Here is a 25904-nt window from a genome sequence, read left to right on the forward strand (position 1 = left end):
ATTTACCCCAAAGATACAGATGTAGTGAAAAGAAGGGCCATCTGTACCCCAATGTTTATAGCAGCAATGGCCACAGTCGCCAAACTGTGGAAAGAACCAAGATGCCCTTCAACGGATGAATGGATAAGGAAGATGTGGTCCATATACACTATGGAGTATTATGCCTCCATCAGAAAGGACGAATACCCAACTTTTGTAGCAACATGGACAGGACTGGAAGAGATTATGCTGAGTGAAATAAGTCAAACAGAGAGAGTCAAGTATCATATGGTTTCACTTATTTGTGGAGCATAACAAATAATATAGAGGACAAGGGTAGATGGAGAGGAGAAGGGAGTTGAGGGAAATTGGAAGGGGAGGTGAACCGTGAGAGACTATGGACTCTGAAAAACAACCTGAGGGTTTTGAAGGGGCGGGGGGGTGGGAGGGTGGGGGAACCAGGTGGTGGGTATTGGGGAGGGCACAGATTGCATGGAGCACTGGGTGTGGTGAAAAAACAATGAATACTGTTACGCTGAAAAAAAAAAAAAGCTGGAGTAGCTATATTAATTTTAGAGCAGACTTCAGAGCAAGAATATTTATCAGAGATAAAGAGAAGCACTACAAAATGATAAAGGATCAAATTTTCCAAGAAGACATAACAATCCTTAATGTGTACACTCGTAACAATAGAGCAACAAAATATGTGAGGCAAATACTGATAGAACCACAAGGAGAAACAGATGAATCCACTATTACAGTTGGAGACTTCAACACTCCTCTACCCATAACTGACAGACCCCGCAGGCAGAAAATCAGGAAGGACATAGTTAAACTGAACGGAACCATCAATCAACTGGATTTAATTGACATTCATAGACTATTCCATTCAACAACAGCAGGCAACACATTCTTCTCAAGCCCACATGTAATATTCACCAAAATAGACCACATTCTGGACCAAAAAACACACCTTAAAAATTTTAACAGAATAAATACCACCATGTCACTCAGTCATTATGTTAGCCCAAATAACAGACACTATTAATCTGAATGTATCTTACCAGCCATTGAAAATGAACCAGAGTCCATCTTTAAGCAAGCACAAAATTAGACAACTTATCATGAAATAAAATAATGTTTTGCTACTAAAAAAAAAATAAAAATAAAAATAAAAGAATCCCTGAACTTCTAAATCAAAACAGGGGCACCTGGGTGGCTCAGCGGGTTAAGCATCTGTTCAGGTCATGATTCCAGGAGCCCCACGTCGAGCTCCCTGGTCAGAGGGGAATCTGCTTCTCTCCCCCTGCCCCTCTGCACCCCCCATGCCCCCGCTCATTCTCTCTCTCTCACTCTCTCTCAAATGTTTAAATGTTTAAAAAAATAAAAGAAATGGTAACATACTCACTTGGAATTTTTTTTTTCAGAATCAAAAATTCAATGATCTGGATCTGTGCTATGCTGTTTTTCTTCCTTTACACAGTAGAATAATATCCCTGCTCTTCTGAAGGTTAATTTCCCCCATTATGCTCTGAATCCCAGAACCTCTCACTTTTTCTCTGTTTTCTGCATTATCAGTGATAACCTCCCCCGCTCCATGGGTCAACCCCGTCAGCATACAACATATTCAGTGCTGGTCACTTTAAGGTTTCCAATTAGCAAATAAAAACACAGACACCTAGGTAAATCAGAGTGTCAGATAAACAACAAATAATATTTTAGTATGTGTGTCCCATGCAATATTTAGGACATACCTAAACTAAAAAAAGTATTCTTTGTTTATCTGAAATTCATCTTATGGGTGCCTGGGTGGCTCAGTGGGTTAAAGCCTCTGCCTTCAGCTCAGGTCACCATCCCAGGGTCCTGGGATCGAGCCCTGCATCAGGCTCTCTGCTAAGCGGGGAGCCTGCTTCCTCCTCTCTCTCTGCCTGCCTCTCTGCCTACTTGTGATCTCTGTCTGTAAAATAAATTTTTTAAAAAAGTATAATGAAATTCATCTTAACTGGTTTCCCTGCATTTTATTTGGCAACCCTTGTCATGTTCCCTACATCCGTACCTTCCAGTTACCACCCCATTTCTCTTTATCCCTTTTTGGCCAAGTATCTGAAAAGAATTCTCTAAATTCACCGTTCTCTCCATTCCCATCTCCTAGTCCTCTGTCAGCCTCCCTCCAAGCTAGCTTCTTTCTCCAGTACGCCACAAAACTGCTCCTGTCAAGGTCCCCCACACCCCCATGTTGTGTATCTGTAACTCCCCATTTGGAGCAAGGGATTTGTCTGTCTTATTCCCCAGTGTATTACAAATTCCTGGTGCCTACAATAGTATCTAGCACATAGCTGGCAGTCAATAAATCCTTGGGGATGCATTCACGCATCGGTAGTATGACCATACAATCTAGTCCATTTTCGGTGAATGTATTTGCTGTTCCATGAGGTTCATGGAATTAAAATTGTTTGCTCTTATGCACAAGTGATATACCGAGTTCTAACTGTATAAGTACATTTGTAAACCATTAAATGTTATTCATAGCTAGTTTTCCAAGACATACTAAACAATAGCCTCCCCTGCCCCCAGCCTAATGGAGAAGGGGATGGAGTGTTTTTCCACTGTACTGATTCTGGAGTCTTAGAAAAGGACTGGGTGAGCTGGAAGACTTCAGCGCCTGGACATGCCCACCCTTCCGCTGGAGGCCTTGTGATGGACAAGCTCATTGCCATGGGAGACAGGTTCTCACCAGGGGCCAATGGGAAGGGCTTGCAGAGAATGGCTTTTCTGTGTGAACCTACTAAGCATTAAGTTCCTTCTTTTAACGGGGCCAAGATCTACTTTCTACAAAATGTTAGTTCTGTCTTCCAGCATACCATAAAGCAAGTCAATCCCTGTTCTCATGACACCAGTTTGGATATTTGAAGACAGCTATGCTTCCTACAAAGCCTTCGCTGCTCACGATAAACACCTAATTTCTTTATTTCTTCCTCAAACGACATGGATTCCCATCTCTCCATTCTAGCTCCTCCTCTCCCAATCTTTCCATCCAATTCATAAGCATTCCTTTCAAAATATGGCACCTATACTTTTCAAATAACAACCAAGGGAGATGGAAATTCTTATATCCCCTCACTGGGACAATATATTTCTATTTATAGTGTCTAAGTCTGGACTGATCTTTCAGATATGCACAGCACTCCTAACATGTCTGTTAACACCCTCAAATCTGTTCCTATAAAGTGCTGTTAGACCATACTCCCTTTATTCTATATGTATATTATAGATTTTTTTTATCCTAGAAGTAGGACTTTAAACTTAGTAAGAATAAATGAAATTTTGATTTTTTTTTTTTGTGGCCTGTGAGGTAGCCTGTGAATATCATTTAACTTTTTTTTAAAAAGATTTCTTTATTTTAGAGAGTGCGAGCATAGGGAGGTAGGAGCAGAGGGAGAGAGAGAATCATAAGCAGAGTCCCCACTGGGTGTGGGCCCCGATATGGGGCTTGATCTCATGACCCTGAGATCATGACCTGAGCCAAAATCAAGTTGGATGCTTAACCAATTGAGCCACCTAGGAGCTCCACATTTTGACTTCTGATTGCCGCCCATCACAATACCATCCTGCTAAATTTTGAAAATATAAAAATATAAAAAATATAAAATTTAGCAAATCACTCTGAACTCATCTATGTGAAGAGCAAAGAAACTAATTTCTGAGGTCATGGGCCCAGTAAACTCAGAAGGTGAAACCTTAGTTATTCAGAAAAGTGTCGAGGCACAGAGGACTTTGTCATAAGCCATAGGCCACTGACCCTGTGGAAACAGCTGAGATGCTACTCCTGCTTCATCCAGGAGGAGACAAAGTGCCAGCCAGGGCAGGAAATGCATTGTGCAGAGCCGATGTTTACGCCTAGTTAGTCAGTTAAGGAGAGCCCCACCATCAAGGAAAAGACACTGAGGCACATGCTTTTCACAACGGTCCCTCAAACACAGTTTGTGTACTGAAGTCTAAGTTACCGAGCATTAAGGCTAAGGGCCAGAAACAGACTATTATTCTCTGGACCAAATAATGCTTTCTGTCTATCCATGAAGCCCTCTATCTCCAACACCAAGCAGGAGGTCCCTGCAAAATTCCAGGGGATGGGTCAGGGGTCTGTTAGGCAGCACCCCCTGCTGGCATGCACATGGGCAGAAAGGGTTGGGCCTCTCAAGGTCATGGTGCCCTTTTCCTCTAGCAGTTAGAAAACCTGCTGCTGAAGGTCTTCAGACACATTTCCCCATCCTTCTTTCCAGGTGACCTCCAACACCAACTCTCATCCTTCTGCCCTCCTCCCAGCCCTCCCTCTGTTCTTGTGTGCTTTGGAATCCTAACCAATAGTTTATGGTAAAATCAATTAGAAAGCAAAGCATTCTAATCAGTCCCAATCACAAGATTAAGTTGGCTGAGATTTTTTTTTAAGACCAATTTTCACAAAATTTTGATCGCTGTATTTCTGATGGTGGAGTTGTTTTTATTTTATTTTCTTCTCTTTTGCTAATCTGCTCTTTGACCAGGAAAGACAGAACACAAAAAGGTTAGGGTTACCTGGCTACATATAGTAATAGGATATTCTGATTTAAATTTGGTTAAAATTATGTCTTTTTTAAAAAAAACTTTACTCCTTTGTGTATAAAATTCATCTCACAAGGAATCCAGAAATAACAGTACTGGGGAAATGTAAGACAGCAATCTGAAAATACACTGCCTCTTGGCCTTCAAACACAGGATAACTCCCATCCCTCACAGCTTTAGGAGGATCTAAAGGGGAAGAGATACTTCTGGATTCTGCTAAAAGTAGAACATCCTTGCTGCTCCTCAAAAGCAGCCATGGTGCACAATACCGTTGGCAAAAAAGACCAACATTCACTGGTACTGAAATGCGGCAACTCTATTTCTGCTTTTAAGTCTCTCTCGCTCTCTCTCTTTCACTCTTTGTATTCTTTGCTTTAGAACAATCTCAGAATTTTAAAATGCTGGATGAAGGAAACCAACCACTGATATCATCACATCACAGAATCAAAACTTAAGTACTTACACTAATGCAGATTTCAAGACACTGGTACAAGTATCCAAGACCCAGCCATTCTAAAACAAGTTTACAGTAAGATATCCGGCTATGTTCTCTTTTACGCTTCTGTAATACTATCCTTTGGCATGAATACAACAAAAAATAGTTAAACTACACAAATGTGGGTTACCTGGACTTGTGGTTGTAATTTTTCGGGTCCTTAACCCTGGAGAAATCAAGCATACACCAGTCTCCTTATTCCTCAGAGGGGTATAGCAAGGAATGTTCAGGAAATCTTTAAAGGAAAGAAGTTACTAAACAAACAGTGCATGGTCCAACAACAACAAAAACATTTCATTAATTTGATTATCTAATTCAGACACTGGACCAAAGGCTCTCTCTTTGTATTGCTACTATTTCGTGTTTTCTTTTTTTTTTTTTTTTTAAAGATTTATTTATTTATTTGACAGAGAGAGATCACAAGTAAGCAGAGAGGCAGGCAAAGAGAGAGAGGGAGGGAAGCAGGCTTCCTGCTGAGCAGAGAGCCCGATATGGGACTCGATCCCAGGACCCTGAGATCATGACCTGAGCCGAAGGCAGCGGCTTAACCCACTGAGCCACCCAGGCGCCCCTATTTCGTGTTTTCTTTTTACAGTAAGCGGCACTTGGCAGGTGCAAAGTGTAAGGGGAGACAGAGGGGAAAGAAATGCCAATCGTGGTTTAAATTCATATTCATGTCAACTCCGTGTTCAGGCTCTGGGCATGGGACCAGCCTGACCTTTCTTTCACAACTTAGCTACTTCCAGTAACTCCTTGTTCTTCTATAGTTTTGAACCTATTTACGTGCAGAATATATAAAATCTCTAAGGGGAACCAGTTGCGGCACTTAGTCTACATTGTATTTTGCTTGTTCTTTTTTTTATCTAAAGCTATGTTTATTGAAACACGAGGACATATTAATTAAAACTGCCAGCTAGTTGAAAATACTAGAGTGCATTTGTTTTAAAATTCCCTTATTTTTCCTTCAAGGATTAATATTTAGTTTTGTCATTTAAAACATACTTTCCTTAAGGTCTCTTTCTTTTTTCTGATTTTTAGGTCCAAACTCTCCTTTGGTTGATCCTATGACTTCTCCTTCATGGAGGTTTATTTTCTGCCAAGACTTGGCTGTTGTTAACTGTGGTTCCGACTTCCAACAGGAACCAGCTGCTCTGAGAAGCATGGCAGGGGCTAGGTGGTGGGTGCCCCCAGCAGGTTCACATGAGCCTCTCTGCACAGGGTCCGGCGGCCTCCTCTGTACCAAATTTGTAAATTTTTAAACCATTTTAGATGTAGAGAAAAACTGTAAAAGTAGAGTGTTTCTGCATGTCCCCTGAGAGAAGTCTTAGTAGTCACAGTAAAGTTAGCAAAACCAACAAATTAACCTTTGTACAATACTGTTAACTACCCTATGAACTTGATTTGGGTTTCATTACTTTTTCCTCTAATGCCATTTGTTATTGTTCTTGTGGTTCCCGGATCCTATCCATGTTTCCACATTTCATGCCATTGTGCTGTTGTCCCGCATTTTGTTCCTTTTGCTTTTCTCAGTTTCAAGGCATTATTGTCTTGGGTTTCATAAACAACTCCAGGTTTACCCTATGTCCCTCCAAGACTATGCAGACTTTGATCTTCTCCTTTATCATTCTAGATTGTAGAGACCTAATCCTTTAATTCCAAAATGAATCTGCTCTTAGTGGAAGCATCAATCTGATTAGTGGGAAGCAGAAAAGCAAAACACAGTGGGCAGAAGCGGGTGGTACCAGCCAAGGGAGAAATGAACAGTTCTGCAAATTGCACAAGCAGACTAGATTCATTTCGACTTAACTCCTTAGAAAATGAAGGTCCTAGGTGTTCTCATCAGGGACACAACCATTAGAGGAAGAGATCATTTCCTTCTACGATCACACTTTACGAATGAGAAAATCACATTACAAAGGAAATAAACAGAAAAGATCGTTTGACACCAATTATAGCATTTATTGACATTTCCATTTAAAATGCTAGGAAAGCAGTATAAATTGTAAACATGGAAACCAAACACTTGCATAAATTATTTCAAAAACTCTACAGCACATTAGAAAACAGGGCAGCTAATCGAAGGGTAGAAACATAACTGACAAATAGAAGGGAGGGTTCGATTACTAAATCATATACCCACGCTGAAATTTAAGTGCCCATTTGAGACCAGCAAACCATGATTGTCAAGTTCAAGTTGCAGTATCGATGCCACGGGTGGCCTCAATTTACTCTGCATATTTTCGTACATTATCACTCACAGTCCAAGAATGAGCGCAGGAAGAGTCTGAAGAACATGGACCTTGACAAAGTAGGAGGAGACCGGTGGGCATCCCGGAGCAGCTCTGCTGAGCCAGGGTAATGAACCCAATCTCCATACTCCCTCAAGGATTCTCTGGAGGAGGGCCAAGATGAGTGTTTACCCCCCTTTCTGCAATGAGCCCTCTGGTGTTTACAGCGAGGGCATTCATCAGTGGAGTCTCCTTCTTCCCCCACATGAACAAGAGGAACAGTACAGGGGGTCTGGCTTGAACTTGGTCCTGTACTATTCCTAACTTGCACACTTAGGAAGTCAAGTCATGAATGCCTAAAACGGGGGCACGAGACCCTTCATGATGCTCCAAGATGTCCAGAAACGTTTCGGTGGAATCGGGGACCGAGCGACTCAAATCACTGCAATGTCTATCTCTGTCCCTTCTACCCTTCACTCTTTCTTGAAATGTGAAGTGGCCCCAGAGCAGAAAAACTTGGAAGAAGAAGGAAAAGCAAGGATCCTGTAGAACTACCCTGTGGGAAACTACTTTGGACTAGACCACCTCAGATTAAGACATCCATTCCTTCTCTCACTTGCTCGCTGGTTCCTAACTTTGCTTCGTATTTCCAAGGCATTTAATATTTTCCTAAATTTCAATGCTGCTGCGTGTTCTTGAGATAAGTTCTTAAATGTACTGTTAACACGCATGAGCATGGAATTAGGATCGTACCGTGAGGTTTCAGTTTTCAAGTCTTTTTAATACTAGGGAGGGGAGTCCTAAACACTCAAAGTCACTTCCAAGAATATCAAAAGAAACCTAAAATATACACACTTCTTATTCATTAGGTAGTAAGTGTGAGCCTATTACATTTTATGAGTATGTTACAGCAGCTGCTCTTAGAGACCCCTCTCACCTGTTTTAAGAATATTCATTCATGGGTTGGATTAAGTGTAAAAATGAAGTTCAGGTTACCATTCCATAAAAATGTGTTTTGTGATCAAATGGTCAGTGTGCAGGTCCAGAAGTGGACTCCTTCACGCTCCCATCGGGGACAAATGTGGATAAGCAGGCTCTGGAGACTGGCTTTGGAGGTAGAAATGGAATGGCTAAAGCTCACCTTGAGCTGAAGTCGGTATGGCCGTTAAGACTGGAGGCCCCCTTCTCGCCTGCCTAGAACCTTAACCAGATTTCCTTTCAACCAGAAAATGCATTCATGTCTAAGAACCTAATATGAAAGGGAAAGAGAAGTGTATTTAATGATTAATGTGTGAATTACTGCAAATGCAAATCGCTGTCCCAGGGACTGGTTTGGCCACTGGAGCACTAAGAAGGGCAATGCAGTAAACTCTGACCCTGTACACAGTTAAATGGGAGGCTCATAAAACACAGAATTACCTGTTTCGGCCCAAAGCCTTCAGGTACACCTTCACCTGCGCTTTGCATCACAGGCCTCAGGCCCTGAAAAAATCTGGCTGGCAAAACCTGCTTCGTCTGGTGCTCAAAAGCCATGTCCCACCAAAGGCAAAACATATTCTGAAATCAAATAAAATTTGGAGAAAATTGTGTAGACGGCTACAAAGAAGTGGAATATATTTATTTATAACCTACCATGCTCTGCAAAGGACTTAATGTGTTTGAATGGCTGACCACTGAGAGCTGCCTTAAGCAGTAAACCTCGGTGGAATTCTTACAATATTTTCATACTTTACAACTGGTCCTTCAGCAGTTCTTGGCACTTCTCTTCCCTCCTGCAGCCTGGATCTCGTGCTGTGCAGACCTTCTTCACAGACCCAGCCACTGTCTCACTGTATTCTTGCAAACACATTCTCACAGCCCCATTTCCTCCTCTTGTTTAATTAGAACTCCCTGTATGGTGCAGTTAGGGATCCTGTCTCCATATTGGAGCAGATCAAGTTCATTTTCAAGGACAGCTTCATCCACTTTCTCCATCCTTCACCACGCCCATTCCCAGCTCTTCCCTTGCCATCTCACCAGCTCCCCCATCTTCATTAAAGTAGCTTTAGAAGTGGGCTTCTCCCCGGGATCCCATGGTTTCCAAATGTGCAACATCCCTTCTCCTGAGTACCCAATGCACTTGTGTATTTTCAGTGAATCTTACTGTTGTTCACACCACATGATGTATCTGTAGCTTCCATCTTTTATACCCAGCTATGCTATCTGATTTAGATTCTAAGCTCTAAAAAATAATGTTGACATTTTTGGTGCTAGAAACGGCAAAAATTCAGGTGCAAAAAGATGTTTGATAAATGACGTTTTAAAGTTAAGGATGAAGGAAGTGAATTTCAAGCAAATAGAGAAAGAGGAAGAGGAGTCACATGGCGCCCTTAGTTCTGCTCTGGTTACCTCCATGTGAAGTCATTCACTGGTAGATAACAGCATGTCGGGCTGTCCAATACCAGTTCAATCATTCAGATAACATTTTACATTTCACCTAGCTTTGTACACCCTCCTCGAGGGTTGTTTGCACACAAGATCATATCTGAATCTTGAAACAATCAATTCTGGGAGGTGGACAGAAGAGGTCTGTCCTTATTTGGCTGATGGGGAGAAAGAGGCTCAGGAAGGCACCCGACACAGCAAGTTGGTGACAAAGTAGACTCTGAAAATGATCTCCAACCCTCTCTGAAATTCTGACTCAACCTAATGGCTTGCATGATTACCACCAGAACTTTTTTTTTTTTACTATTATTATTTTTTTTAATCAGAGAGAGTGAGTACAAGCAGGGGAAGTAGCAGGCAGACAGGGAGAAGCAGGCTCCCTGCTGAGCAAGGAGCCCAATGTGAGATTCGATCCCCGGACCTTAGGATCATGACCTGAGCCAAAGGCAGCCTCTTAACCAGCTGAGCCACCCAGGTGTCCCACCACCAGACTTAAATTAGGAAAAGAGAATAGACACAAAATTTGACTTTTCATTTTAGAGTACTTCAGTTAATGGAACTCCAAAGCCACACAAGATCAACATGAGAACCTTTCTTTTAAGTAGATCATGTTAACCGAGTGTCCAAAGACCCCCCTGGGTGTGGTGCTCCCAACAACAGTCAGTCTGTCCTGAGTTTGGTGACAGGAAACTGCTGCAGGTGTTCAGAGGAAACAGGTGCAGAGTGTGCTTTACAATCAAAACAAGAGTGCTGGTGATCCCGTGAGCCTGCCCACACCACACCACACACCACCGGTTATCCTATGTTATCTTTGGTCATGATATTAGTTGACAAGTCTATCAATTCTAAGCATAACAATACAGGTGGAATCCTTTTATACTAGTCTGAAAGGCATCAAAATCACTACTGCAGCCCTCTAGAAAACAGACACCCATTTCTGGGATGTACAGAGAAGGTAACCATTCTTAGCACACTGTGTGCAAAGAGGACACTGAGCAGAATGGGAGGAGGGGCCTACATTTACTCCATTTGCTGTCACACGACCTGAATTTACTGTAAGGTGTCCGTAATAAAATTCTGCTTGGCTATCTCAAATTCCTAACATATTCAGGAAAGCTGGTATTTCCCGAATACTGGCACAGAGGAAGAAAAGGCTACATTTAACTTCCCAGAAGAAATATTCCCTGTATCATCAGACTGTCTCTGACCGGCTTCATTAAGGAAGCGCTAAAGCATGATTGTGGCCCCCAATGATTACAGTTTGGAAACCTATTTTAGCTGTTTCAGGGTTCTTAAAATTTGTTACAGATTTTGATTCATCTGAGCTCCAAATCTCTGTTTATCTGTCATTCATCAAAAGTATTAGTGGATGTAATAAAAAAGGATTCCTAGTGGAAATCTGTCATGGTTTTCTTCTGTGCTTCACTCAGGTATCAGAAAAAAGAATGGCCCTTGTTATTATATTCCTTATTCTAGCTTGGGAAGTAGGGAAATGTTTACTTCAGGAGTGAATCTCAAGACAGATGATACCCTCTGTCAGGCCCCAAGAACATAAGATGGTTTTAACAGTCACTCAGTGGTCATGTACAATAAAATCAGAAACCAGGAGCAACTCTTGCCTTTCCCTTGTGGTCCTCAAAACTCTTCTTTACATTTCTTGATTTATTACTGAGAGGCTGGATTGAACTCTGTTCCATTTCCAGGTCTTGAACACAGAGAATGTGATTACTAGAAACGTACTTGTGAATAACAATTTTTGGCCCCGGTAGTTTTGGTAAATAATTTTTTTCTCATTCACACATAATTTGTGAGCAACTCATCAGCCAAGAGCAAGGATGAGTTATGACCTCCTGAAAGCCTCCTTCTGTACGTCTGACCTTAATGACAGCATGCACCGAAATGGGATGTTGTTGGTACTTGCATGCGCCCAATTAATAAACAGCAAATACAATTAAGAATGTAAATCTAAACTTCAATATGTATTCTGAACAACCAAATAAATATTAAACTTTCCCCCAGGCCCCCCCCACCCCGTTTGGGAGGTTGGTTGTTTTTTTCTTTCTAGAACAAAATGACACCTTCAGCGTGTTCTTCCACTGCAAAAGCCAAAGTTGCATTTCACAGACATAAAGGTGGAGGGGGCCTCGGAGCTGTAGCACCAGAAGAAGGGAAAATGCAGATGATGGCTTCTTTTGGAATCATCAGGCTCTACAATCTATCATTTGGTTTCTCACTAGTAGCTTTTTTAATTCCCAAACAGTCTTAGTATTTTTGTTGTTAATATGACTATTAAAATAAGTTCCTATGGAGAAAAAGAGGGAAATCAAGCTGTTAATAAAATGTCTTCAAATCTCTTTTCTCAGAAAACAAAGCAGCAAGTTCACCATACAAACCAGTCTGAATCACACCTTCCCACGGAAATGCTCGATTCTGTTCATCCCTATACCATCTACACATTTCCACCTTTGACCTTGAAAAAGGAGACGAATTTAGTGATTTTTTTTTCTCTCGTTAGCTTAGGTTTGTGGTTTGCCTTCACGAAATGCTGCTGGCTTTTGGCCAAAAGTATGTACATGTCGACTACAACCCAAGTGGTCAAAAAACTGCCCACTGATTAAAAGCATCGTGAGCCGTCCGGTGACTTATGGCATCCTCTAACTTTGCCGCTTGCTCCCTCGCACGGGCACCCAGCCCAGGAGATGCGCCTTCTTCTCACCAACACCCATTTCGTTGATTTCCGTTTAGTCTTGCTTCCACAGGAAGCAGATACTTGGCAAATTTGCAAGGCGATGCCGATCAGCTGTGGAAGTTCTGCACGGCGGTCTGTTTCTGGGAAAGCCGGAGCAGCTCCTCGCGGATCGCTTTGATGAGTGAAGCTGAAGAGTGGCCGGGCTGGAGGTCTTCCGTGGAGCTGGTGGTGTAAGTCAGCCCCGCGCCCTGCAGCCCCCTGTGCGGGAGGTTCCCGGGAGGAGCGGAGGGCTCCCTGCCTGAAGTCCTTGGCACCTGGAACAGCGGTGAGTTAGAGTACTCTTGATGTCCAAGCACGTGCGTCTGAAAAAACACAGCAAACATCACTGGACCTCCCAGGGAAGCGCAGGAGGGAAAATCCCATTCAAACTGGTGGTGGCCGGGCTCCCGGGACTCGAACTCCTCCTGCCCACCTCCCACCGAAGGTGGCCCACCAAGAAGGCCCCCGGGATGGAATATAGAAACTGTGGAAGAACTTCTGGAGGGAGAGCAGTACAAAAAAGAAAGTCCTGAACTTAACAGGTGCCTATTAAATACTGGCTTCAAGGCAGACAGAAAGAACGATGAGGTTGGCCAAGTCTTGGTGCCCCTGTGTGTGCAAGGGAGGGGCCCCCTGGGAGAACAGGAAGGGACCTGGAGAGCTGGGGTGCCCCGTGGAGGTGAAGGGTCAAATGAGAGTATCTGAGAGCTGGAAGAGACGAGCAAGTACTTGGTGAGAGACTGACAAGAACTGCTTTGCTCTGGGACTCGAGCCCTGGGAGGGTGTGCGTGTGACACACATGGGGACCGCAGCACGTGAGGAATGTCACAAAATCATTTTCTACTTTATTTATGTGTATCTACTGACTCTTCTGCACAGCCTTTTCTTTAAAAAGTTACCTGCAGTAAGACACACAACAGTTTTGCTTATATTTGCATAATATAAAGTAATTGGGCATTCATTGGACTAGAATTATTGTACTTCTCAGTGATTTTTTCGTATTTTTTCAGTGAAAAATCTCTCTTTAGATATATACATGAGTACTAAATCAGTGGTTCCACTGATGTTAAAAAGTAAGTCTCCTGGTAAACATGGCATTCAAGCCCTCACGTTTCCAAATAGTGATAAAGAGTCAGTGTCAAGTAAACACCGGGTTTGATAGGAAAATCCTAAATACCTTATGAAAATAAGTTAGGTACAATGAAGGCAGAAAAAGGTCAGCAAATGTAAAGCAGATACCTGAAATTCAAAGTATAACAATGTATCTTATTAGAGGAAAATTATATTCTCAAATTAATTTTCTTTCACTGAGTAGTAGAAGCCTCCAGTCAGGAAAATAATTTAGTGCATTTGCTGGAAAGACATGTAAATGCACGTAAAATTCTTGAACTGAGGAGGAAAAAAAACTGAGGAGAGCATTTGTGTCTGTATTGATCCCATTCCTATAAAGGAGTGATCAAAGGGATGAGAAGCCTCTAAGAGAAACTGTGCCTTGGGACCCCCAAACTGTGAGCTTATGGCTGAAGCAACTCCATGGGGGGTCATAACGGAAATGATGTGGATAAGCCCATAACAAACCATAAACGGTGAGCAAGTAGGTATGTAAGATCATGCAAATTTACCCAATAACACCAAAGATCAAGTCCAGATTGTAGTCACCTAAAGGTTCAAATTCACTACTTGAAAGTCAAAATCACTGAGTCAGAAAGTACAACTGCAGTTGCCTGCAGCCAGGGGGGAAGGGGCAAATGCACTTAGTGTTTAATGAGCAAAGAATTTCCACTTTACAAGATGAAAAATACTATGGAGAGGGATGGTGGAGATAGTAGCGTGACATCGTGGATGTACTTAAAACCAATGAACTGTATACTTAAAAGTGTCTAAGATGGCAAATTTTATATTATGTGTGTTTTACCACAGTATAGAAAAATTTTAAAGGTAGCTGTTATAGGTCTCTGTCCAGATTTTCTGTAATGAGTATCACTTTTACTATCTTTTTAAAAGGTTATTTTCAAAAATTCACTACTTTAAGCCTGAAATCTGCCTCAGGTAAAATTATATACTTTCTGTAAGTTCAGTGTAATTACTCACCCACCCTGGGTGGGTGGGAATTCACTACGTACAAACTGCAAGCAAAAATACACTCACAGAGAAAAGGGAGAGAGGTTAAAATTTTTATTTATGTAGGTTTTAAAAAGGGATCCTCAAAGCAGAAGCAGCTAAATTTAATGATTATGTCTGAGTTTTCAGTGATGACCCAAACGCAAGATACTCACAGCCTCTCTTCGGCCAGCTTCATCCTCCCCATATGAAGGCCAGCCGGGTCCCCCATACTGGCCGCCTCTGCTAGGTGGGATTTCCACTGGCTGGGCTCCAATTCTGCTTGCAATTCCCACCTGTGTCAGGTGCTGAATCTGGGAGCCTGAAGGAACACAGTGGGGCAGGCTGGTCACCATTTGCTGGGAAGTGAGGCTGCCCGGCAAGAGACTCCGGGGTGTTTTGTTTTGTTTTTAGATTTATTTATTTGAAAAAGAGAGGAGGGGCGGAAGAAGAGGGGGAGAGAGAGAGAGACTCTCCAGCAGACTCCCTGCTGAGCAGGGAGCCCGACAGATGGGCTCAATCTCACGACATGAAATCACGACCCGAGCTGAAACCAAGAGTCGGACACTTGTGCTCAAGACACTTCGGTTCTGACCATAGCTCTTCCTTAGGGACAAGGGATACAAGCAGTGTTCAAACATGGCACCAATTCTATCTCCAGAGAATCACATTTCCTATGGAAAACAGACTGTGAGCTTCTTGGTTCATGGGCTCTTATTTCCATTGAATACAGCGATGTTCTTATTTTCCTGGCTAGACATCAAAGGACGGGGTATAACGGCTGTAATAGAGGGCCCTTCCGTTCATTTCTATAGAGGTTACAAATAAGGATGCTCTTACTTAGAAAAAACGAGTGAAAGGTTTTGGAGTCATAAAGAAGATGTAAGCTAGTTCCTTCTTGCTTGTGGCTTTGAGACTCACAAGGAGAGAAAATACAATGTGCATTTTTTTTTCTTAAAAGGCAGCGTGCCTATCTCTTTCCTTTCAGAATGTTTAAGTACATTTATTTTCACTATACTCACATTTTTCCCATAACTTGGCTATGTCATAATTAAAAATTTAAGGCCCCCTCCCCCCAGCTTCCCCAGTGAGGTATACTGATGGCTGACGCGAGGAATCTCTCTAGGCTCATGCTCCACACGTAGACACACTGTCGTCTCAAGTAGCTATGAAGGCTGGGCTCTAAATGACCTATTTTCTCCTCCATCAACTTTTGCTATATGGATATATCCCTATTTCATAGATTAAGGGAGGACAAAAGTGATCTTTAAGCACTGTGAAATAAAATACTTGTACCCAAAAGCTTCTCGGATCATAAAATTCATCTGTGCTGTGCGGACCGGTCCTACAAGGTTCAGAGATTTCACAGAGGTAGGGGAGGTGGGCATCTCCACCTTTCAGTTCTCTCCTACTTGACCTATCAAATTAACAGCCTCCATTAACCAAATACATTAAAAAAAAAAAAAAAGGAATACCACAATTTTATTTGGATATCTAATAACTAAAGGTCAGAAAAAACCTGCCAGGCTCCTATCAGAGCAATGTACCCTGCAGAAACTCTTGCCAGTTACTGAAGTTTTATATAGTTATTAAAATTATTAGGACCATCAGTACTATTTGCCCAACACACATTCAGCAAATCCTGCAGAGAACAAAAATGCAGCACACTGTTCTCCAGCATTTACCAAGGTGCAGACAAGTACGTAGACAGAAAAGCATACCTTTGTGTTAAAACTACAGTGGTAGTTGAAATCCTAATTGAGACACAATTCTGTATCTTGCTTTGTTAACTTAATGTTACAGCACAGGCTTTCCCCACGATGCAAGTGGGGCATCACACGCAGGAAACCTGGGTTTGCATTCCAGCCCCACCACTGTGACCTTGGGCAGCTGGCTACCACTCCCACTGAGCCTTGATGCCTCAACTCTCAAATGGGGATAAAAAATCCACCTCATGATGTTATTTCAAGAACTGAAAGAGATAAAATAGGTCAAGTACCATAAAAGTAAGAGGCAATTGGGAAAACTTAAAACCCTCTTTTTTTTTTTTTATTCTTTCTGAGCTCTTCATTTTTAAAGAGCTGCACAACTGGGGACTTCTAGGGAAGACGGTGAAGTAGAACCTTAAGCTCACTTCATCCCACAGACACACCTAGAGAACACGCACATCAGGGTAAATAACCCGGAAAATGACCCGAAGACTGGCAGAACAGACTCTCCACAGCTAAACATAGAGAAGGAGCCACATCAGAAAGGGTAGGTAGGGCAGAGATGCGGTCAGGAACCAAACCAACCCTCCAGACCATCCTCAGGAGGAGGGTCACGAAAGCACAGAGAAGGGAGAGAAGACTCCAGCTCAGGCACACCAGGCACAGCGGGCCTGCACTGGGAATACAATCCCCATATCATTTGGCTTTGGAAACCAGAGGGTCTTAACTTCACGAATTCTTATAATCAGTGGAGTTTAAGACCTAGAACTTTAAAAATGAATAGGCTCAACTCTGGAAGCCAGAGAGTGAGAGGAAACTGAGTCCCCACCCTTAAAGAGACAGTGCAAAAACAGCCTCACTTTGAAACAGCATAGAGGCAGCAGTTTGTAAAACACCTGGGGTATAGAGATGCCACTTCCCTGTCCACCACTCCCAGCCTACATATATGTGACACCTGTAGGAACCAGCACAGCACAAATACTCTCCACCTAGTCCCTAACAGTGCACTCTGCCCCCACACACTTCTGTGGACCCACCCCCTCCAACCTGTCCTTAGCACCTCTCCAAAGAAGCTCCAGGTTCCTCCCCAGGCAGAACTGAGAAGCTCTGCTAACACTGGGCACCCTGTTCCTGTATCCTCCTGTGGACACACTCCCTCCAACCCACCCTTGGCAGGAATCCATACAAAGAAGTGTCACAGCATGGCAGTAAGCAAGCAGCCCTGACGGGGATCAGCACCACTCAGAAAGGGATTCCTGCTCTGGAGTGAGAGAAAGATAACCACACACACACAGCAGTCCAACTGGGACCCCAGCACTGGGCCGGGGGCAGGCATCTGTTGTGACTGCAAGCCCCGCTAACCAAGGAAAGCTTCTAAGGGGACAACACAGAGAAAGTGCCCTGCAGTTCAGCGCTACTGTATCTCTGGCAAACACCTGGTCTGACCCAAAACAAGCCCAGTGTGGCCCCAGACGGCCCACTAACAAGGGTCCAAGTCTTGCCCACAACAGGCAACAAGAGCCATCACCAACAACTGGACTGAAGGCAAAGTGGCACAGCCACAACTGCAAGGGGCACCCTCACACAGGAGGTGCTTAGGAGATACCCCTTAAGCACCAGGTTCTGGTGAACAGAGGATACTGCAGGGTACTACAGCACCTCTTCTTCGTAAGACCACTACTTTCAAGAGTAGGAGATAGAGCTGACTTTCCTAACACACAGAGACAGACACAGAGAGTTAGACAAAATGAGGAGACAGAGGACTATGTCCCAAATGAAAGTGAGGACAAAATCAGAGCAAGAGAGCTAAATGAAAGAGAGATAAGTAATATGCCAGATAAATAATTTTTTAAAGATTTTATTTATTTATTTGCAGAGAGACAGAGATAGTGAGAGAGGGAACACAAGCAAGGGGAGTGAGAGAAAGAGAAGCAGGCTTCCCACTGAGCAGGGAACCTGACACGGGACTTGATCCCAGGACTCTGGGATCATGACCTGAGCCAAAGCCAGATGCCTAACAACTGAGCCACCCAGGCACCCCACCAGATCAAGAATTAAAAAAGTAATAGTCATAAAGATACTCACTGGACTTGAGAAATGAGTGGAGGAGCTCAGTGAGACCCTCAACAAAGAGATAGAAAACATAAAGAATGAATCAGAGATGAAAAACTCAGTCACTGAAATTTCTGGAGAACAGAGTAGTGGGAAACAATCAAGTTGAACAAGGGAGAGAAAAAAAGAGTCATAAAAAATGAGTCTAGAATAAGGGAACTCAGGAACACCATCAAGTATAATATTTGCCTTATAAGGATCCCAGAAGAAGAGAGAGAAAAGAGGGCAGAAAATTTATTTAAATAAATAGCTGAAAACTTCCCAAATCTGGGGAAGGAAAAAGAAATTCAGATCTTAGAAGCACAGAGAGCTTTCAACAAAACCAACCAAAGGAGGTCCACAACAAAACACATAGTAATTAAAATGGGAAGAAAATTGTGATAAACAGAGAGTTTCAAACAGAGCAAGAGAAAAGAAAACAGTTACATACAAGGGAAGCCCCATATAGCTATCAGTGGATTTTTCAGTAGAAACTTTGCAGACCAAAAGGGAGTGACATGACATATTCAAAGTGCTGAAAGAAAAAAAAAAAAAGCCTACAACCAAGAATACTCTAACTATCAAGGCTATGATTCACAATACAAAGCGAGATAAAGAGTCTCCCAGACAAACAAAAGTTCAAGGAATTCATCACCACTAAACTAGCCCTACAAGAAATGTTAAAGGGGACTCTTTGAGTAGAAATGAGACCATAGCAAAAATAAGAACAGTAGGAAGTACAAAAGCAGTACAAATTAAGTATATCTATAAAAATCAGTCAAGGGATTCACAAAATAAAAGGATGCAAAGTATGACACCATTTACCTAAAACATGGAAGGGTGAAGAGTAAAAATGTAGTGCTTTTACAATGGGCTCAAACTTGAATGACCATCAAGTTAAAATAGACTTCAAAATGCATAAGATGTTATATATAAACCTAATGGTAACCACAAGAAAAAAAATCAGTAATGGATCTGAAAAAAATGAAGAGAAGGGAAATCAAGTGTATCACTAAATTAAGCCAGGCCACCATGAGATAAGAGAGCAAGAGAAGAGAATAGAGAAGAACTACAAAACAACCATAAAACAAGTGACAAAATGACAGTAAGTACATACTTATCAATAATTATTTTGAATGTAAATGGCTAAATGCACCATTCAAAAGACATGGGGGGGTGACAGAATGGATTAAAAAAAAAACAAAAATATGCTGCCTACAAAAGACCCATTTCAGACCTAAGACCCATGCAGACTGAAAGTATAGAAATGAAAAAATATATATCATGCAAATGGAAGTGAAAAGAAAGCTGGGATAGGAATACTTATATCAGATAAAACAGACTTTAAGACAAAAGCTGTAACAAAAGACAAAGAAGAACACTACATAATCATAGAGGAAACAATCCAAAATGAAGATATAACAATTGTAAATATTTATGCAACCAATATAAGAGCACCCATGGGGCACCTGGGTGGCTCAGTGGGTTAAGCCTCTGCCTTCAGCTCAGGTCATGATCCCAGGGTCCTGGGATTGAGCCCCTGCACTGGGCTGTCTGCTCAGCGGGGAGCCTGCTTCCACCCTACCCCCCGCCTGCCTCTCTGCCTACTTGTGATCTCTCTGTCAAATAACTAAAAATAAAATCTTAAAAAAAAAAAAATAAGAGCACCCAAATACAGAAAACAGGTATTAACAAATATACACAAAGTATCGATAGCAATCCAATAATAGTAGGGAACTAAAACACTCCACTTACATCAATAGGATAGATCATCCAGACAGAATATCAACAAGGACACAGTAGCTTTGAATGACACATTAGACCCCTGGGATCTAACAGATTCAGAACATTCCATCCTAAAACAGAATACACATTCTTTTCAAGTGCACATGGAACATTCTGCAGAATAGATCATATGTTAGGCCACAAAACAAGTCTCAACAAATTCAGAAAGACTGAAGTCATACCAGGCATCTTTTATGACCACCATGCTATGAAACTAAAAGTCAACCACAAGAAAAAAATATGGAAAGATCGCAAATACATGGAAGTTAAATAAAATGCTGCTAAACAATGGATGGAAAATCAAAGAGGAAATCAAAAAACACATGGAGACAAATGAAACAAATAAACAAACACAATGGCCCCAAATCTTTGGAAAGCAGTGAATGCAGATCTAAGAGGGAAGTTTATTGCAATATAGGCATATTTCAAGAAGAAAATCTCAAACAACCTAACCTTACACCTAAAGGAGCTATAGAAAGAACAAACTAGGGACGCCTGGGTGGCTCAGTTGGTTAAGCGGCTGCCTTCGGCTCAGGTCATGATCCTGGCGTCCTGGGATAGAGTCCCACATCGGGCTCCTTGCTCAGCGGGGAGCCTGTTTCTCCCTCTGCCTCTGCCTGCCACTCTGTCTGCCTGTGTTCTCTCTCTCTCTCTCTCTCTCTCTGACAAATAAATAAAAATAAATCAAAAAAAAAAAAAAAAAGAAAGAACAAACTAAACCCAAAACCAGTAAAAGGAAGAAAATAAAAAAGATCAGAGCACAAATAAAGTAGAAACTAAAAACAAAAACAAAAACAAACAGAACAGATCAATAGAAACTAGGAGCCAGTTCTTTGAAACAGTCAACAAAATTGAAAAAACTTTGGCCAGAATCATTAAAAAAAAGAAAGAAAGAAAGAAGGAAAGAAAAGACTCAAACAAAACCATAAATGAAAGAGAAAGAGTAATAACCAACACCACAGAAATACAAAGGATTATAAGAGAATATTATGAAAAATTATATGCCAACAAAGTGGACAATCTAGAAGAAATGGATAAATTCTTAGAAACATATAACCCCCTTGGGGCACCTGGGTGGCTCAGTGGGTTAAAGCCTCTGCCTTCGGCCCAGGTCATGACCTCAGAGTCCTGGGATCGAGCCTCGCATCGGGCTCTCTGCTCAGCAGGGAGTCTGCTTCCTCTCTCTCTCTCTCTGCCTGCCTCTCTGCCTACTTGTGATCTCTCTCTCTGTAAAATGAATAAATAAAAATCTTTAAAAAAAAAAAAAAAAAAAAAAGAAACATATAACCCCCTAAAACTGAATCAAGAAGAAACAGAAAATTTGAACAGACCAATTAACAGTGATGGAATTGAATCAGTAATCAAAAAAGTCCCAACCAACAGAGAATCCAGAACTAGATGGCTTCACAGATGAATTCTACCAAACATTTTTAAAATTTTTTAAAAAGATTTTATTTATTTATTTGAGAGAGAAAATGAGAGAGGTCAGAGGGAAAAGCAGACTCCCTCTGGAGCTAGGAGCCCGATGAGGGGCTTGATCCCGGTACTCCAGGATCATAACCTGAGCTAAAGGCAGTCACTCAACCAACTGAGCCACCCAGGCACCCAAACATTTATTTTTTTTTTAAGATTTATTCATTTATTTGAGAGAGATGGGTGGGGAAGAACAGAGAGAGAGTGAGAATCCCAAGCAGACTTCCTGCAGAGTGTGCAGCCCATAATGGGGCTCAATCCCATGGCCCTGAGAGCATGACCTGAGCCAAAATCAAGAGTCAGACACGTAAATGACAGAGCCACTCAGGTGCCCCAAATTCTACCAAACATTTAAAAAAGAGTTAATACCTATTTTGTTCAAACTATTCCAAGAAAACAGAAGAGGAAGGAAACCTTCCAAATTTATTCTATGAGGCTAGCATTACCCTGATAAAAACATCTCTCTCTCTCTCTCTTTCTCTCTCTCTCTCTCTCTCTCACACACACACACACACACACACACCAGGCCAATATCGCTGATGAACATGAATGTAAAAATCCTCAAAAAATATGAGAAAGCCAAATCCAACAATGCATTTAAAAAATAATTCACCACAATCAAGTGGGATTTGTTCTTAGGATACAAGGGTAATTCAATATTGCCAAATAAATCAATGTGATACATCACATCAACAAGAGTAAAGAACAATATGATCACTTCAGTAGAGGTAGAAAAAGCACTGGATGAAGTACAACATCTATTCATGATAAGAACCCTCAAAAAACTATATTTAGAGGGAACATACCTCAACATAATAAAGGCCAGATATGAAAAACCCACAGCTAACATCATACTCAATGGTGAAAAACTGAGAGATTTTCCCCTAAGGTCAGGAGGGAAAAGACAAGGATGTCCACTAACCACTTTTATTCAACATAGTACTAGAAGTCCTAGCCATAGCAATTACACAACAAAAAGAAATAAAAGGCATTCAGATTGGTAAGGAAGAAGTAAAACTTTCACTATTTGCAGAGATATGATACTATGTATAGAAAACCCCAAAGACTCCACCAAAAAACTACTAGAATTGATAATTTAATCAGTAAGGTCACAAGATACAAAATCAATATACAGAAATCTGCTGCATTTCTATATATAAATACTGAAGTATCAGAAAGAGAAATTAAGAAAACAGTCCCACATATAATGGCACCAAATATAATAAAATAATAAAATACCAAAAATAATAAAATACCTAGGATTATTCCTAGGTACAACCAAAGAGGTAAATGACCTGTATTCTGAAAACCATACAACACTGATGGGAGAAACTGAAGACGACACAAGAAAATGTAAGATAGTCTATGATCATGAATTGGATAACAAATATTGCTAAAATGTCCATACTACCCAAAGCAATCTACAGATTTAATGCAATCCCTATCAAATATACCTATCAAAATACCAACAGTATTTTTCAAAGAACTAGAACAAATGATCCTAAAATTTGTATGGAACCATAAAAGACCCTAAACAGCCAAAGCAATCTTGAAAAAGAACAAAACTGGAGATCTCGCAATCCCAGATTTCAAGATCTACTACAAAATATACTGATCGAAATAGTATGGTACTGGCACAAAGAGACACATAGATCAGTGGTACAGAACAGAGAGCCAAGAAATAAACCCACAGTCATATGGTCAACTAATCTTCAACAAAGGAAGCAAGGACATGCAATGGGAAAAAGACAGTCTCTTCAGCAAATGGTGTTGGCAAAACTGGATGGCAGCATGCAAAAGAATGAAATTGGACCACTTTCTTATACCACAAACAAAAATAAAATGAGAATCAATTAAACACCTAAATGTGAGACCTGAAACCACAAAAATCCTAGAAGAAAGCACAGGCAGTGACTTCTCTGACATGAGCCACAGCAGCATTTTTCTAGATATGTCTCCTGAGCAAGTGCAACAAAAGCAAAAATAAACTATTGGGATAAATAAAAAGCATTTGCACAGCAAAGGAGGGTGTTATATACGACCAATGAATCGTTGAACACTACATCAAAAACTAATGATGTACTATATGCTAGCTAACAGAAATAAATAAATAAATAAATAAATAAATAAATAAATAAAGGCAACCTATGACCTGGGAAAAGATATTTGCAAGTGACATATCCTACAAAGGGTTAGTATCCAAAATATAGAAAGAACTGATACAACTCAGTACCAAAACAAAAACAAAACAAAATAAATAATCCAATTAAAAATGGGCAAAAGACATGAACAGACACTTCTGCAAAGAAGACATCCAGACCCAGAAAAAGATGCTCAACATCACTCATCATCAGGAAAATGCAAATCAAAACTACAATGAGATATCATCTCACACCCGTCAGAATGGCTAAAGTAAAAACAGAGAAACAACAAAAAACAAAAAACAAAGCAACAGGTGTTGACAAGGAGACAGAGAAAAAAGGAACCCTTGTGCACTGTTGCTTAGAGAGCAAACTGGTGCAGCCACTCTGGAAAATAGTAGGGAGTTTCCTCAAAAAATTAAAAATAGAACTACTCTACAATCTAGTAATTCCACTAGTGGTATCTACCCAAAGAAATGAAAACATTAATGCAAAAAGATATATGCACCTCTATGTTTATAGAAGCATTATTTGCAATAGCCAAGTTATGAAAGCAACCCGAGTATCCAACCATAGATGAATGGGTAAAGAAGAGGTGGTATTAAAGGGGGGCACGTATTGCATGGAACACTCGTGTGGTGCATAAACAATGGATCTTGGAACACTGAAAAAAAATTTTTTTAATAAAAAAAAAAAAAGAGGTGGTGTGTGTATGCGCTGCAATATTACTCAACCATAAAAAAGAATGAAATCTTGCAATTTGCCATGACACGGATGGAGCTAGAGGGTGTAATGCTAAGGGAAATAAGTCTGTCAGAGGAAGATAAATATCATACAATTAAACTCATGTGGAATTTAAGAAACAAAACACATAAACAAAGAAAAAAGAGACAAACAAAATAACAAATTCTTAACTACGGAGAGCAAACAGATGGTTAGCAGAGAAGGGAGGTGGGGGATGGGTGAAATAGGTGAAAGAGATACACTTACCATGATCAGCACCGAGTAATGTATAGAAATGCTGCATCACTATACTGTATGCCTGAAACTCATATAACCCTACATGTTAAGTATACTGGAATTAAAAAAAAAAAAACTAAAATGAAATTAAGGAATTAATTAATAATAAATAAATAGATCCACAATTTACTCACTGATTCCCTTATTACTAGGCATTTAGGGGGCTCATAATTGTTCGCTATTATGAATAAGGCACTAATAAATATCTTTGCACATGTAGTTTTTTCTAGTATTTGGATTTCTTTGGGGAGGAGAATCCTAGATTCTCAAAAGTGGAATTTCCAAATCCAAAATTCAGTAAGTCATGTCGCCCAGCTGCTTTCCAAATGTTCAGTGGTTTATACCACCACTGAAAACAGAATAATTATAGCTGATATTCACTGAGAGTTTACATCATGGCAGGCACTATTTTGAGCCCTTCATATCTTTTCTCTTCTGTAATCCTCAAAACAAGGACAGGAGGTAAGTACTAACACATTATGCCCATTGTACAGAGCAAGAAATCGGATACTAATGTTGTTACACTACATTACTATGGAAAGATACAACACTGATATGGTGCCTCACCATGGTTTTAATGTGCATTTCTTTAGTAATTCTCAAAACTGGGCATTTTTCATATGTTTACTTTCACACTCCACACAAATATTCCTTCTGTGAATTCATTCTTCCTGTCCTTTGCCCATTCACGTTCTGAAGTCTGCCCGCTTATCAATTTATACGAATCATCCTCTAATAAAAACACTTCATGGACCTATCTATCTGCTGAATACTTCCCCAGATACTATTTTCCTTTTGCTTTTACTAATTTTTAGACATAGACATATTTGACCATTTTACACAGTCAGAAAGTATATCTTAATATTTTCTATCACAAGTTTTTACATAACTTAATCTCTTATTAGAAATTACTAGAAAATAACATCCTTTTCAAATGTTCTATATGTATCATTTCCCTATTCTTCTAGAGTAAAGATGGATAAGTCTGAATTTTGTTTCGGATATGTAATACACAACAATGTTCCAATAAGCAATGATTAGCAGGAGAAACAAAACTGACTGTAACCAGGGCATGTGTAGAATACATGAAATCCCGTCAGACATCCAGATATATTATTTGTTTGGTTGACT

General features: G+C 40.8%; 1 protein-coding gene across 1 annotated transcript in view; it reads right to left on the bottom strand.

The window, feature by feature from the left end:
* Positions 1–7016: 7016 nt before the first annotated feature.
* The window catches only part of KIAA1549, a 135403-nt gene continuing 116515 nt past the window's right edge, over positions 7017–25904 (bottom strand). The window contains exons 19-20 of the mRNA XM_080818228.1: positions 14731–14876; positions 7017–12777 (exon numbers count right to left, since the gene is read on the bottom strand). Coding sequence (XP_080674354.1) covers positions 12523–12777; positions 14731–14876 — 401 coding nt within the window. The 3' untranslated portion in view covers positions 7017–12522. The remainder of the gene's footprint in view (positions 12778–14730; positions 14877–25904) is intronic.

This window comes from Martes martes, assembly GCF_963455335.1.
Source record: "Martes martes genome assembly, chromosome: 11".
Classification (NCBI taxonomy): Eukaryota; Metazoa; Chordata; class Mammalia; order Carnivora; family Mustelidae; genus Martes; species Martes martes.